General features: G+C 53.6%; 1 protein-coding gene across 1 annotated transcript in view; it reads right to left on the bottom strand.

Annotated features, from left to right (window-relative positions):
- Positions 1-14,760, bottom strand: part of LOC103277420 (zinc transporter ZIP11-like) — a 96,206-nt gene that overhangs the window by 2,414 nt on the left and 79,032 nt on the right. The window contains exon 5 of the mRNA XM_008074793.2: positions 1,579-1,677. Within this exon, the coding sequence (XP_008072984.2) occupies positions 1,579-1,677 (99 nt within the window). The remainder of the gene's footprint in view (positions 1-1,578; positions 1,678-14,760) is intronic.

Raw genomic sequence — 14,760 nt, 5'->3', positions numbered from 1 at the left:
TCCACTCACCTCAGCCTCTCAAGGCGCGGGATTACAGGCTGAGCCACCGAGCCCGGCTAGAACTGAGAATGTTGAGAGCAGGAGCTGAGCCGGCGCCTGAGCCTCACAGCCTGAGCCCCACAGGGGAAGACACCTGCCACAGGTAGACCACCAAATAGACAAGGATTTCGGACATCTTTCTCGCTGTCCCATGCAGGAGGCATCTGGCAAGCCTCGAGCCCTCCATCTCGCAAGGTGGGAATGAGAGGTGTCTTCCCTGCCCCACTTCCCCAGATGACAGGAAGGTGATGAGGAAATTTGTGGAGAATGTGAACTTCCTCCCCCTGCCTGCTTCTCCCTGGCCAGGACAGTGGGCATGGGGGAGACAGGTTTTGCTCAGGTTTTGCTGCAGAATCCTCTAGAGGGGAGAATGCTTCCTGGCTCCCCAGCTTTTACATACCAGCCAGCAGAACTGGCATCACTTTGGTGTGTGCCATTTCTGGCCTTGGCCTGCTTCAGAAAAAAGTGGGTTTGATGCCAAGCCCAGACAGGAGTGAGAGAAAAAAACAACAGTTTCACCTCAGGGTCGGGATGCTGACCACAAATGCTCCATTCCCTTCCCTGCTTTCCCCTGTTGCTTCTACTATGTAAAATGACAGTCACACCCTTACATTAAAAAAAAAAAAAACCTAAGGCCACCTTGCTCTGTCCTTGCCCAAATCCTCTATTCCATAGACTCCGACAATGGAGAAAGAGATAACAGAGGGTGGAAATAAAATCATATTGAGTAGGTGCAAGAACGTGTAAGTCTTCAAGTCCTATAAACTGGAAGGTAGTTTAAAACTGCTGCTATTAGCAGTCCTTTTAAATGCTCTTACCCATCCATTCTACAGTCTTGACTTTTTTAAGCCAAGAAGTGCCCTGAGGCTGGGAGTCCTGAGTGGAGGGGCAGAAAGCCGTCTGTCTCATCAGACTTCTAGTCTCAGAGTCACCACTGATGAGCCAGGTGACTCAAGCTGGCCATCAGACTCCTTGGGCTGTGGCTCCCTCCTCTGAAAAATGGGGACTCATCATTGACATTGGAAACGTATAATTAAGGAACAGACTAGAAAGTCCTTTGGGGAAGATACAAAGACCAGGTATGAGTGCAGCAGTCATCATCATCACCCCAGGCACTATAGACGTGGTCCTCCTGGACTTCAAGTCGGCAGCGGGTTATGAGAGGGGCCACTGCAATGTCTCTTAGGGACAGGCGTGGTACCGAGTGTAAATTAAGGCATCTGCCATCCAGTGTGGACATCAGGTCTACCTGGGTTCTCCGTACCCAGGGGAAGAGAACCTAACACTGAATGGGCCTGGTGTGGCCATCCTCAGAGGGCTTCTGAAACAGGAAACAGCCCTTCAGGCCAGTTTAAGTAGAGGTTTGAGGTTAGGCGAGGGTTCCCCAGCCTTGGGGGTAAGATTCACCTGGGTTACCGACATTTTGCTTCCAGGTCAGAAGAGGTTGTTCTTGTAGAAAGAAGCCCACACGGAGGATGCTCTGTGAGCTTTACATCAAACAGGACCCCCAGATAGCCCACACTGCACTGGTCCACTCACCAGAAGGCTCTCCAGGTGGAGAAGCCGGCCCCTCGCAAGGGGAGGCTGACAGCCAGGCCCTCAGGGAAATTCTGGATCCCAATTCCAATGGCCAGATTCCTGCAAGATCAAGAAGGCATGTGAGGCTGCTATCTAAACCATGTTCCCACACGACAGGAGCTCCGGCCTAGGCCCAAAGCCCTCCCTTGGTGCTAGCAGACCTGTGACCTGCGGCAGGAGGAGGAAGGAGAAAGGTGAGGGCGCACATGTAGGTAGAGAGCATGCACTGCAGGAAGGAGTGCCACAAGTCCTCTACCCGCCATCCTGTCCTAGGTCCCTGGGCATACTCCACCCTTAGAGTGCTTTGGTCCAGCAGAGAACACGCTGGCTGGCTGTCAGGAGTGGCCCGAGTTCTGTCGCTTGGCTGTATCGGTTCACACCAATTGATTCACTTTCTACGCTTCCATTTCTTATCGATGACTAGGGGGTGACAATGTATACCGTGAAGGATTGCTACATGACCCAATGATACCTCGAACGTTCCCAGCACGTAGGAGGTGCTCAATACATTTTGGTTTCTGTTCTCTTACGGGACATCTTATCCAGAAGCAACTTCAGATACAGGACAAAGAAGGGCAGATTCAAAAGCCGACGGCGCCACACACCTGGCTCTGGGCTTGGCTTCTCCAGGGACTCGGCACAGGTCTGGCACCCGTGTCGTTTATCTTTGGCGCTGTGCCAGCTGGTGCCTGTCTCTGAGCGCCTGCCTTGCCCACGGACCATGGGTTGGAGTGCAAAGGGAGGAGAGGCAGAAGGAGGGGCTGACAGATGCAACCGTGACCCCGGGCCTGGCTGCAGGGGGCTTGTCATGTAGCAAAGGAGACGAGACACGCCCATCAAGGAAGAAGCCTCTTGCGTATGCCACACACTGCTTCATGTCTGTGGAAGGTCAGCTCCCAGAGGGAGCAGAGGCATGTTGGGAGGGAAACGGGGTCCATCTGAGGCAGCAGTAAGGCCCGTTGAGGGTCTTCCTGAGACTCTACCTTGGCCCGACAGGTCCAAGGAGCAGCCCCTCCACAGAGGGCCATCTGAGCCACAAGGATCTCAAGGGTGTAAGAAGACGTCACTTGGCAAGAAATGTGGTCTGAGGGAGTGGTGGGTGGACCAGAGAGATAAGAGAACTTCTCCATCATCTGGTTTCAGGTCAGTTGGCTCAGGACTGCCCACATTGCTGCCAGTAGGAATCCACCCATCGGCTCTGGACAGAGACAAGGGAGAGCTGTAGACCAGCTGCTGGGCCTACCCTATCCTGCCTCCCTACCCCACCCCCACCCCAGGGACTGGGACACGCTCGCTGCCTTAAAGGCCTGTCACCAGCTCTGGCTGTGGCCCCGTGTTCTGGCCTTCAGCAAAGAACACCAAGGACGATTCCCCCGTGTATAATATCGAATCTCTGTTGCTTGGGGACTTACGCTTCACCCCCTTTGGCCTTTGGCCCTCCAGCTCATGCTCACAGCTCCAGACACCTCAGGAGGGGGAAGCCCCAGCCCTGGGGCTGCCAGTCAAGGAGGTACTCAGGAAAAAACCAACCCTACCAGAATCTTGAACTTGTAAACATTTAGCTTGAATGTGGTTCGTTTCATTAGTACTCATCCCATCCCTTCTTGACAACTGACAATGTTTCCCCTCAACATCTAACCATAGCTTATCACAGTGATGGCATCCGAAAAATGATAAAGGAATTGTTACGGTGTCTTAGGGCCGATGAGCCTGTCTCCCTCATCCTTCACCAAATTGAGAGGACAGGCAAGACACACACTACCAGCCCAAAACTTGTCAACCAAGTCCCCTGGCTGCATCACCCTGTGTCTGCTGCCTCTCTCACAAATCCAGCCAAACCCCTGTCTATGTCTCTGTATCTCAGGCTGTGCTATGTATCTAGGGGAAAGTAAACCTTTTCTGTCAAGGGCTGAGCAGTAAATATTTTAGGCTTTGTGGGACACTGAGTCTCTGTTGCATCTGTTTAACTCTGCTGTCATAGTGGGCAACAGTCATGGACAATATATAAACAATTGAGTGTGGCTGTGTTCCAGTAAAACTTTTTTTTTTTTTGGAACTGGAGTCTCTGTCGCCCAGACTGGAGTGCAGTGGCCGCTCCCGGCCACCGCAGCCTCGACCTGCTGGACTCCAGCGATCCTGCCTCAGCCTTCCAAGTAGCTGGAACTACAGGCGTGCGCTACCACGCCCGGGTAATTTTTTTATTTATTGTAGAGATGAGGTCTCACCAAGTTGCCCAGGCAGGTCTCGAACCCGCGGGCTCAGGCAATCCACTCACCTCAGCTACCCAAGGTGTGGGATTACAGGCTGAGTCACCGAGCCTGGCCGGTAAAACTTTTTTTTACACAAACAGATGGTGGGCTGGATTTGGCCTGTGGGCCATAGTCTGCTGACCCTTGACCTGATAGCTTGGTGGTTGCAGAAAGATCAGATAAGATGGAACCTCAGACCCTGGGCGTTGAGTAACCTGTCCCTCCTGAGGCCCTCCCCCATCATGCATGTGGTCGTTGAATTCTGGGCTTTACAATCAGGTGTCTTATGTCCAAATCCTGGGTCTGTGCTTTGTTAGCTGTGTGTCCTTTCACTTCTCCAACTGTAAAATTTGAAGAACAATCACACTTGCCTTCCCCTTTCATAGGGTTGCAGTGATGGTTACCCGGGATGCTTCGTCTAGAGCCCTTAGCACACAAGAGCTGGTATGCAGTAAGGACCTAATGAATGTCTGTCCTGGGGCGGGGGTGAGGTTTCTGTGTGAGCTGATGATAGAAGAGGTGACAGAGAAATGGGACTTGGGGCTTCTCCAGAACTCGTGAGTGCTCTTTCCTAGACAGGCTGAGAACACTTCCCCAGGAAACAGAACTCACTCCTTTGCAAGGCCGTGCTTCAGACCGACCTGGCCTGGCTGTGCCCTGTCTGTGCACTCACTCATCTGTTCTTGCTGATACTTCTGTGAGACTTTGATGTCACTTCTAAGATTTTGGTGAGAGCCACCGTGCAACAAGGTCTTTTTTGATACTGTCCTCCCGCATGCTGGTCGGTCTGTTTGGGTCCCCTGGAACTCCCAGGAGACAGGGACTCTTGCTTCTCCTAGGCTAGCAACCTTTCTCCCATCACCTCTAGGCCCCATTGAGCCCCAGTAAATGCCTGGACACAGGACCCTTCCCTGGGCACAGAGGAGATGGCAACGCAAGTCTAGGGGTCTGAGGAGCCCAGGCTTGACTATTCTACTGCTCTTGTAAGTATAGAAAGCTTTGTTGGATAATGAGCCCCGGTGGTCACCTCGGTGACCCTGAAGATTCTGTCCTGAGCAGCTGCAGGACAGTCTTACTGTCTCTCACAAGTGCCCCTCCTAGGTGAGGTCCTGGGCAGGGAGTCAGCTGTAGCTTACACCTCCCTCAAGGTGGTCCTGATCTGACCTGGTTTAACAGGAGAGGAGGAGGATTAGGAGACATCAGATGGCTAAAAAAAAAAAAATCTGGCCAGAGATTTTCAGGAAAAAAGTGTTGTTCTGGTCCCTTGCTTTTTAAGTGGGTGTATGGGGGTGGGTGCAATAGGCCCTGCTTGGCCATCTTACTTTTCTTCCTCTTCTGGGAGGAAACCACCATCCCCAGCTAGTCTACAGGGCAAGATGAAAGGGTCAGGAGTTCCCTCTCTCATCTCGAAAGGTCCCAGGCTCCCCTCCTCTGTGGCTCTGCCAGGGGGCTGAGGAGTGCCCACCTCCAGCAGCTAGGTATAGAATCAGAGTTAGCCTCCCTTCTTGCCTCCCAGCCCTGAGTCTTTGGAAGACACCGTCAAGCTCTGCTCAAGTTGTAAGACCCTGACGAGCATGCTCCAACCAACCATGGACAGAAATGCAGCTTGTTCTAGAGGTTTCTGCTACCAGTTTCACGTTCAAGCCAACCCTGAGCTCCTATCCCAGAAACAGGAAGCATTGGAAATATATTTCTGTTGAGGAAACAAATCTTAAGGACAAATTCTGGCCACCATTTCACAAGCCCCTACCCTGGCTTCTCAGACAGGACCTCGTAGCAGGGCCCTTTGCCTCTAAGCCTCCTCAGTATCCCCTTGCAGCCCCCAGAATGGTTGACTGGACACAACCAGCTTTCTTGACCTTTTCAAAGCTCCGGGTCCAAAGTTTCTTTCCAATGAGGAAGGCCAGGGCTTCTTTCTGACCAGGTCTCTCAGCCTTGATCTGACACGAAGACAGCGCTCAGTGGATGGCTCTCAGTCTTCTGCCATTGTCCGCACCCCACGTTCATAGCCAGGCATGCGACGTACTTACTCCAAGCGCAACCAGGGAGGCGCCAGCCCAATGCCAGCAGTAAGCCAGAGGTGGAACTCCCTGTCCAAAGTCCTCGCCATGACACGGCACCGACTGCAACCACTGGCCCGTCAGACTGTGGAAGCCTCCTCCCTCTCCTGCCAGGCACCACCGTCCTGATAAGCAACACAGAAACCCCATTCTTCCACGCTTGGCAAGCCTCATTACCTCTGCCCTGCCTGGCTGTAGCCGAAGCAGGTGCCACACCCTCTGGGTCCTGCCAGGCCTTTCTCAGCAGGGCACTGCCTCGCTGGGTGACCCCAGAGTCCCTCCTGAGCTCCTTGCCCCAAGCAAGAGCTGGAGCCACAGCCTCTCTGTCTTTTCTACCTTCACACACGACCCTTCTTGTTGTGAGTTGGGGGTCTCAGGCCATTGCCCAACCTGGAGTGCAGTGGCATGATCACAGCTCCCTGAAGCCTCAACCTCCTGGGCTCAGGCAATCCTCCTGCCTCAGTGTCCCAAAGTTCTGGGATTATAGGCATGAGCAATTGCACCTGGCCTCACACATGACTCATCTTAATTTGGCTCGTCTTTAAACACACACACACACATACATACATACGTAGTATATGTGGCCCAGGCATGGTCCACCCACGTTCCTTGCCCTGCTATATGTTGTATGTCCGTTAGGTGCCCACTAGGTAGGGGTGACCCAACAGCGGAGCCCAGTCCCCCATGCCCACTCCTCTTCGCTGCTTTCCTCAGCTCCAGAATGGGATTTGAATTCACAGCTCTCAAACCTGATGACACATGCCCATCAGCAGGCAGCTTTAGCAAATGCCAATGCCTTGGCCTCACTCCAGAGATTTTGATTAACTGCTGCGGTGTGTTAGGCCCAGTGCCTGCAGATCTGAAGGACGCGTGACGGTGTTGAGAGCCACCGATCCAAGCAGGCATCGAAGGGGGCGAGGCTGAGTGTATCTCCATCTCAGGAACACCTTCCCTGCTATTCCAATTCCCCACCCAGGCTGGGAGCCGAGGACGGCTGGGCCCACCACTGAGTGTACCCGGCAGCCTGCAGCGGGGGGCTTGGTGCTCACAAAACCTGATCTGTGGAGCCCTGGCAGGACCCCGAGGAACAAAGGGCAGGGGTAGCAAAGGAGATGGTAGCTGGGGAGGCAGGACACACCGTGAGCACACGTGGTTGGGACAGTCCCTCCAGGGGGCCATTCCTAGGCTGACCTAGAGCAGTGAGGGCCCAGGTGGCTGGAGGATGGGAAACTGTGAAGGTGGTAAAGTGCAGTCTCTGGGATGGGGGGTTGGTGGGGTGGATGCCCAGGCTCGCCTGCTCCCCTTCTGAAGCCCTGCCGATCACTCCTCTGCCTCCTCCAGCCTAAACAAACGCTCCACACCACTGGCGTTCCTAGGCAGGTGGGGCTTCCAACCTCAGGAAGGGGAAGCCCAAATGAGAGGCTTCCTTTCCAGGACGGGCTGTGAAAATTCAAAACAGCATTCAAAAGCAAGGGGTGAAAGCCCAGCCCACGCCCTTCCGTAGACAGTGAAGCTGTGTCTTCTGGGTTTTGTTTTTCTCCCACAGTAGCACAAAGACACCATTACTAGTCTGGACCACGACGCAGCGATGGGAGGGAGAGGGAAGTGGGAATGAAGAGCTCTTTAAGAAAAGAAGCCACAGGCTGTCCCCCTGACAGCACCCCTCTGGGACAACCCAAGCCCCATGGGTCACCGAGGCCTGATGGGGAGCAACAGGGGGGGATCTCCCAGCCCTGAGAAGGGCCAGAAATGGGCCACCCGTGGGGTGGAAGGAGAGGGAGGAGGCGAGGAGGGAGGGTTCACAGGGCGGGCGTCACTGGGCAGGGGGCAGGTGACCGTGCACCAGTAGGGACACGAGCAGCCCTGAGGAGGCCTCACTGGAAGGCGAGCCAAGGGTCTGTCTGTGAGGCTTGCCTCCACGGAGGTGCAAGATTTGGCTTGGGGCGTCCAGATTTTTTTTTTCCTTTCCCTTAGGAGTCGGGATTTGCCAGGAAGGGGCAGGCTCAAAGAACCACTGAGCCCGAGACCAGGTTAGGGGAATCGGGGTTTATTTTTAAAGTTCATTTCCCATGATATTTGATTGATTGATTGATTTATTTTATTTATTTATTTTTGAGTTGGAGTCTCACTCTGTCGCCCAGACTGGAGTGCAATGGCCGCTCCCGGCCACTGCAGGTCGACCTGCTGGGCTCCGGCGACCCTTCCGCCTCAGCCTTTCAAGTAGCTGAAACTACAGGCACGCGCTACCACACCCGGCTGATTTTCTGATTTATTGTAGAGATGAGGTCTCGCTGCCCAGGCGGGTCTCAAACCCACGGGCTCAGGCCATCCACTCACCTCAGCCTCCCAAAGGCGCGGGATGACAGGCTGAGCCACCGAGCCTGGCTGATTTTTAAAATTTTTTTAAACATCAAGGCAGAGAGGAGAGGGAAGAGAGAATGGCAAGCAGAAAGACGCCAAAGGGTCAGTTTTCTGCTCTGATTTGGGTGGGAGGTGAGTAGCAACGGTTGATGTCACTTCAGAGCCAGCTCATCAGCTGTGTGCAGGCCGTGGCAGTGAAGGCCAGGACCCCCCGAGCAGGGTGTGACTTTTGGGATGGGAACAAGGGTGCCAACCATTCCAGTTCACTGAGGACTGAGGGGTTTCCCGGGACGCAGGACTTCTAGAGCTAAACCTGGGATAGTCCTGGAATAACTGGGGCAAGCCGGTCACCTTTGGAAGCAACCAGAAAAAGGGTAAGTGGCAGAGGCAAGTCCGACCACAAATTTTAATTTGCCACACTGGGCACATATGGAATCCTAGAAGCCGAACAGATGTTAAAAAAATAAAAGGCCCTCCCTAGCCCCTCCAATGCTCTAATGCAAGTCTCGACCCCTCCTAGACCCTTTGGCTGTGCCTCCCTCCGAGGGTCAGCTTTCCTGCAACCCTCACCAGCCCCAGGGATGTCAAGCTTGGTCCCTGAGAACCTCTGTCTCCAGCCCATCCCTGAGCGATACCCAGGAGCTGGCCAGGCTCAGCAGGGGCGGAAAAGACAGCCTCCCGGTAGGAACGGCAGGAGACTCTTCGCTCTCCGTCTTGGGGAGGGACACAAAGGAGCAATTCAGGCTGCCTGGGGCAGGAGGCAGTGGGGAATCCCCAGAAGTGACCTGTGGGGAGGCGGGGAAGGCGCTGGGCTCACGCACAAATATTGACTCCCAGTAGATGAAGGGGCCTAAGCCCATAGGGGGTGCCAAGGAGATGCAGGCGGGGAAGAGGGTGCCCATTCACGGCTGGACCTCCCCAGGCTGGATGCAAGGCCAGAGGCAGACAGGCCCAGGTACTTTTCCAGCCGCCTGTCTCAGTCCTTGCTCTCCCAGCCTGATAGGGGCATGGAGGCCGATGTCGGTTTCTTCCAGGCTGCTAGGCAGGAAGGGTCCCCGTCTGTATCTTCAGAGGCACTAATCCCAAGAGGCAGGCAGCAGGAAGAACAGCCATCCGCAGGGGGCAGTTGCTTCTGCCTTTTCTCAGAGCCTGACCCTGTTCCCTGCAGGTGGCTGACTTCTCATCTCCTGCAATTCTCCTTCTGCTGATATATAACCTTCACATCCTTCTAACCCCTGAGTTGAAAGTCAGGGCCCTTGGAGGCCGCCTGGCTCAATGCCCTTATTGTTAAGGTTGAAAACGGAGGCCCAGACAAGTTCAATGCCTTTGGAAGCCATTTACACATAGTATGAGTCAAACACATTTGGGTGGGACCCCAGGTGCACTGTAGTGACCTAGCGCAAGCTGTAAGAAACTTAGCATCTGCTTCATCTGTAAATGGGCATGATACTCCGCCCCTTGCAGGGCTCTTGTGTGCATGGTAAATGACCACTGTGACGTGCCAGTCCCAGCTCAGCTTCCAGAGTGGATGCGCCTTAAACGGCGGCTACTTTTAACACTGCCAAAGGCTCCTCAGTGAGGCAGTGCTGAGACAGGTTCTTGGGCTCCTATTCCCTGGTCACAAGGGAAGATCACACCTTGGTGGCCTTCTAGCCTCATGCCAACATCTTCGCCAAGAGTTGTTCCCAACCTTGTCAATTCTGTGAGCTCCTGGGCAGACCCATGCCATGCAATAGCAACTTGGTCAGCTGGAAGCATCTTCTCAAGAGTCACTCTAGAAACAACCATTGAGCTCTGACTGTGTGCAAGAGCTCCTGCCTCGAATGAAGAAAGATGTCAGGAAGGGCCCTGTCTTCAGGGAGCTTACAGTCTAAGGGAGGGCAAACAGACCTGCCTGCCAGGAATCTACAATGCAGCATGGGACTTGCTGAAGGCTGTAAGAGACGCAGGAACCATAGGGGTGGACAATTTTGACAGAGAAAGATGACCTAGGAAACCTTCATGGAGAAAGTGACATTCAAGATGGACTTTGAAAGGTGGGGACAATTTTAGTAGATAAAGAGAGGGAAATGCAGTTCACACAGGAAGAAGGAAGAGAGCACCCCACGATGGAAGATGCTGTGGCAGGGGGAGTCAGATCTTCCTCCCTCTGCCCTTGCCTGGGTCAAAGCCAATATACAAACAAAACCAAAAACGCGCGTTGGCACCCAAGCCCATCTCTCTCAGACATTCATCCTCTGTGACTCTTGAGCAGCTCAACCCGCTGGCTTTTCAGGGAAAACCTGAGCATTAAATGCCCCAGCCTCACTTCAGGGGTCTTCCCAAGGCCAAAAGTATATGGTTCCATCCCAATCCCCAGCCCGTCTTCGGGAAGCACACCCCTGTGCTGGGTCGTTCAGTGGCGCTCCCTTGAAGTTCACGTGTTAGCTGTCCCCACTCAAACGTCAGACCTAGGAATGTCCAGGTGATGTCCGGAAACGCTTCCAGCCCATGCCAGAGGCAGCACAGAGCATGTGCCGGGAGGCACGCAGAGCACTGCAGACCCCATTTCAACAACCTGCGGCCAAAACCCGCGTGTCTTTCACTGCCACACCCACCAGAGGCAGTCTGAGTTCCTCCGGCTAGCATAAAGACAGCGATAACCATCGCTGTGATTTGCTGAGTGTTACTAAGTGCTGGGTGTGGTTGTAAGCGTTTTACATGCAGTGACACACTTTGTCCCCCCCAACTACCTCATGAGCGGTTTCCACCATGACTCCCATTTTACAGATGGGAAAACAGATGCCCAAGGAGTTAAGTAACTGGTCCTCAGGGTTACCCAGTCAGGGAGTGACAGGGTGGAACTTCTTAACTGCTACTGAACACCCTTTGGGTTTTCCAGGCCTCACGCAGACCCATCAAGCCATCATTGAGAGATGGCTATGTGGGCTCAAACCCCCAGAAGGGGGGCAGACACTGCCTCATGACCATTCAGCTAGTGAGCTGAGGTTCTGGCCCACTGTGGTCACCAAGGAGAACGGGCCACACTGGGGAGGTGCTAGCCAGAGACCACCAGGGTTTGATGGAGTGAACAGCTCATCCATAGCAGGGCTTCTCAACTCACCACTACTGATATTTTGTGCAACTAATTTGTTGTGGGGCCATCTTTGCATCCCTGGCCTCTCCCCACTAGATGCCAGAAGCTACTTCTCAGCTGTGACAAACAAAATAATCCAGATTTGGCCAAATGATCCCCGGGGCACCCCAGTTGAGACTCACTGACTTAGAGTAACAGTTGAGGTGAGCTTGATTCGTCAACAAATATCTGGACAGCAGAAATTGTCAGACTGCACACAGAAGACACCTGATCTTACGCATCGCACTGGAGAATTCCTAGGCTCTGTGGAGTTGTCTCCCAGGAAGTTGAGCTGTGGCAAGACAGACTCCTGGGGTTGAACGTGAAGACAGCCGAGAACCACCAGGCCTCTGTTCCCTTAGTCGAAGCCAATCATCACTCTGCAACCTCAGCATGGCACGGTTCCCCACGCGTGGCGCCCCCTGGAGTTGTGCGGCGGAACCCTCCTGCTTGAACATCAGCCATGGACAGCCGCTCAGCCTGGGGTTCAATTCGGGGGTTGGAGGCGCGCGCCCTCAGGAGAGGCCGTGGGGAGTCGTGGGCTCCTCGGAGAACTGGCAAGTGAGCAGACGGCAACCCGCACGCAGCCTTGCTCTCCAGGCTACGTTCTCTGGCAGCCGATTATGAAAGGAGACTGGCATATTCCTGGCAAGCCCCGCTTCACCCCGGCTCTCAGATCTTCCCGAGTGCCATGAGCATGTATGTTCTTGCGTGGCAAGCCCCTACACACTGTTTTGATTGTTATCGTCCTGCCGTGAAAGGCCTGATTGTTCAGGCCTGGGGATGACATCACTGGCTTCCCACTTGGGCGGCCTGTCGAGGTGTCTGACGAGCCTGCAGGTGGGAAGGGGCCGGGTGCTCCCGCAGGGCTGCCTGGCCCTCCCTGCTCTTGGAGCTGGTTTAGCACGCAAGGGATCTTCCCCCGCCCCTTGGTGCAGTTCTTGGAGCCCTACTGGCGCAGGCTGGAAAGATGAGATGACCCATCCATTCCCTTCAAGTCTGCCGCCCTCCGCCAAGGGGCGGGGAAGAGCCCAGGGAAGAGCCCGGAAAGCGTGCGGCTGAGGGTGATTCAGGCCACCCTTGTGCGCCTCTCCTTGCAGAAGTATAAAGAAGCCTCCCAGATACCTGCCCTGGGACCTTCGCCTGCTAGCCTTGGGGCAAAGCAACCTCATCCTTTGCATGGACCAGGCATGAGCCTCATACAGTGTGGTAGGGTCTGCAATCAAGAGCAATATGCCTCTGTAGCCATCGCAGAACACATCCCCGGGGTGCTGTTGTTCATGGCAGTGCTGTCAGTCACAGCCCCAAAGTGGACATCATGCAAGTGCCCATCCACACCAGAATGCATACGTGTTCAGCTCACACAATGGGATACTGTACAGTTATGAGAATGAGAGATCGACACCTATGTGCAACTGTCTGGAGGCATCTCACAGTGAGTGCAAGAAACTAGACACAAAATAGTAAATGCCCCGTGGCTCTGTTTACACAGAAGTCCCCAAACAGGCAACACTAAGCTATGCCTTCTTATCTGCTAATTGACTGAGTAGTCAATGGCCACTAGCAGGTTCATTTGTTAATTCTCCTTAAGGCATTTGGGCCTCTGTGTAGGGTATTTCCTCAGGATCCTCAGTCTGTATCCCCAAGCATCCCCTTTCACTCTATTCTCTTATTCACTGAGGCTTCAGTCCTTCCATCTGCAGAATCAACATTTTAGGGGGAGGGATGCAACATAAGCTGTCAGCTCTCCACACTCAAAATACCACTGCAAACCACTAAGAATGTTCCCAGCATGCTGGCGCTTTCTTCTAAGGAGCTGTATGTGCCTTTATAAACATTTATTATTTCTTTTTTTGCGGGGGGGGGAGGGTTGGAGTCTCACTCCATTGCCCAGGCTGGAGGGCAGTGGCACGCTCATGGCTACTCCAGCATTGACCTGCTGGGCTCCGGTGATCCTTCCACTTCAGCCTTCCAGGTAGCCGGAACTACAGTGCACGCTGCCACACCCAGCTAACTTTTTATGTATTGTAGAGACGAGGTCTCGCCAAGTTGCCTGGGCTGGTCATGAACCCGTGGGCTCAGGCAATCTACTCTCCTCGGCCTCCCAAAGTGCTGGGATGACAGGCTGAGCCATGGAGCCCCGCCAAGATTATTATTTCTATGGCATCAGACCATTTTCCACTTAGCTGCTGTACTCAAGGTCTACAGGGGTCAGTGATAACCCTAAGGACACGGTGCAGGTCCTGTAGCCAAGAAGACGGTGCTTGATTGGAAGCTCTCTCTCACGCTTCGCAGATCCTATCACACCACAGCAGGCCGGGAGAGAAAGAGGCCAGCGGCAGCTTAGGGGAAGAGAAGACCATAACCTTGCCATTGTCCTTGGCTGCTCTCTGTATCATACCTCACACAATCTGCCAGGGGATCCTGAGGAATCGACCTTTAGATCTGTCCAGAATCTAGCCACATCTCCCCTCTTCCATTGCTGTTCCCAGGTGGGAGCCTCTGTCATTTCCTTCCTCCTAACCTCCTTGTTTCTACCCTTGCCCTCATTAAGTTTATTCTCTGCTCATCTGCTAAGTCCTATTATGCTGCTCGTCTGCTCAAGACACGGCTATGGCTCCCCATTTCACTCAGAGGCAGAGTCCATGTTCTTCCTGGGCCTGTGGTGACCTACATATTCCTACGTTCTCTCTCTGGCCTCTTCTTCTGCTGCTTTCGCCCTAGCTCCTTCTACTCCAGCCATGTGGTCTTCTTGCTCTTCCCTTGTAACAACCCAGCTACTCCCACCATAGGGCATTTTCACCGGGACATCCCTTCCCAGATATCTGGTTCACTTCTTCCCCTCTTTCAAGACTAGGTCATATGACCTACCCAAGGCCAGATCACAAAAGGCATCGTGGCTTCTGTCTCTCTCAACCACTAGCACTGGAGAGGGCCAGCTATCATGTTGTCAGAACGCTCAGGCAGCCATGTGGAGTTGTCCACATGGTGAGGAACTGAGGCCTCCTACCAGCCTCCTACCAACAGCCATGTGGGTGCAGGTGCCATCTTGACAGCGGTTCCCCCAACCCTGGTCAAGCCTTCAGGTGACGGCTGCCCTAGCCGATCTCTTGACTCAAAATTCGTGAGAGACCCTGAGCCAAGACCCCTCAGCAAAACGACTCTCAAATTCCTAGCCCACTAAAAAAATGTGGGATAATGTTTGCTGGCTTAAACTACTAAATTCTGAGGTACTTTGCTATCCAGTAATAGATAACTAACATAGTCACCTTCTCAATTAAATTGATCCTTACCTTATCTAAAACCTAGTCTATTTTCCTTACTCTCTCTTTCTTCCTTTTTTTTTTTTTTTTTTTTT

This window comes from Carlito syrichta, unplaced genomic scaffold (genome assembly GCF_000164805.1).
Source record: "Carlito syrichta isolate Samal-C Ts95f unplaced genomic scaffold, Tarsius_syrichta-2.0.1 Scaffold317704, whole genome shotgun sequence".
Taxonomy (NCBI): Eukaryota; Metazoa; Chordata; class Mammalia; order Primates; family Tarsiidae; genus Carlito; species Carlito syrichta.
This window is presented reverse-complemented; position numbering and strand designations above follow the sequence as displayed.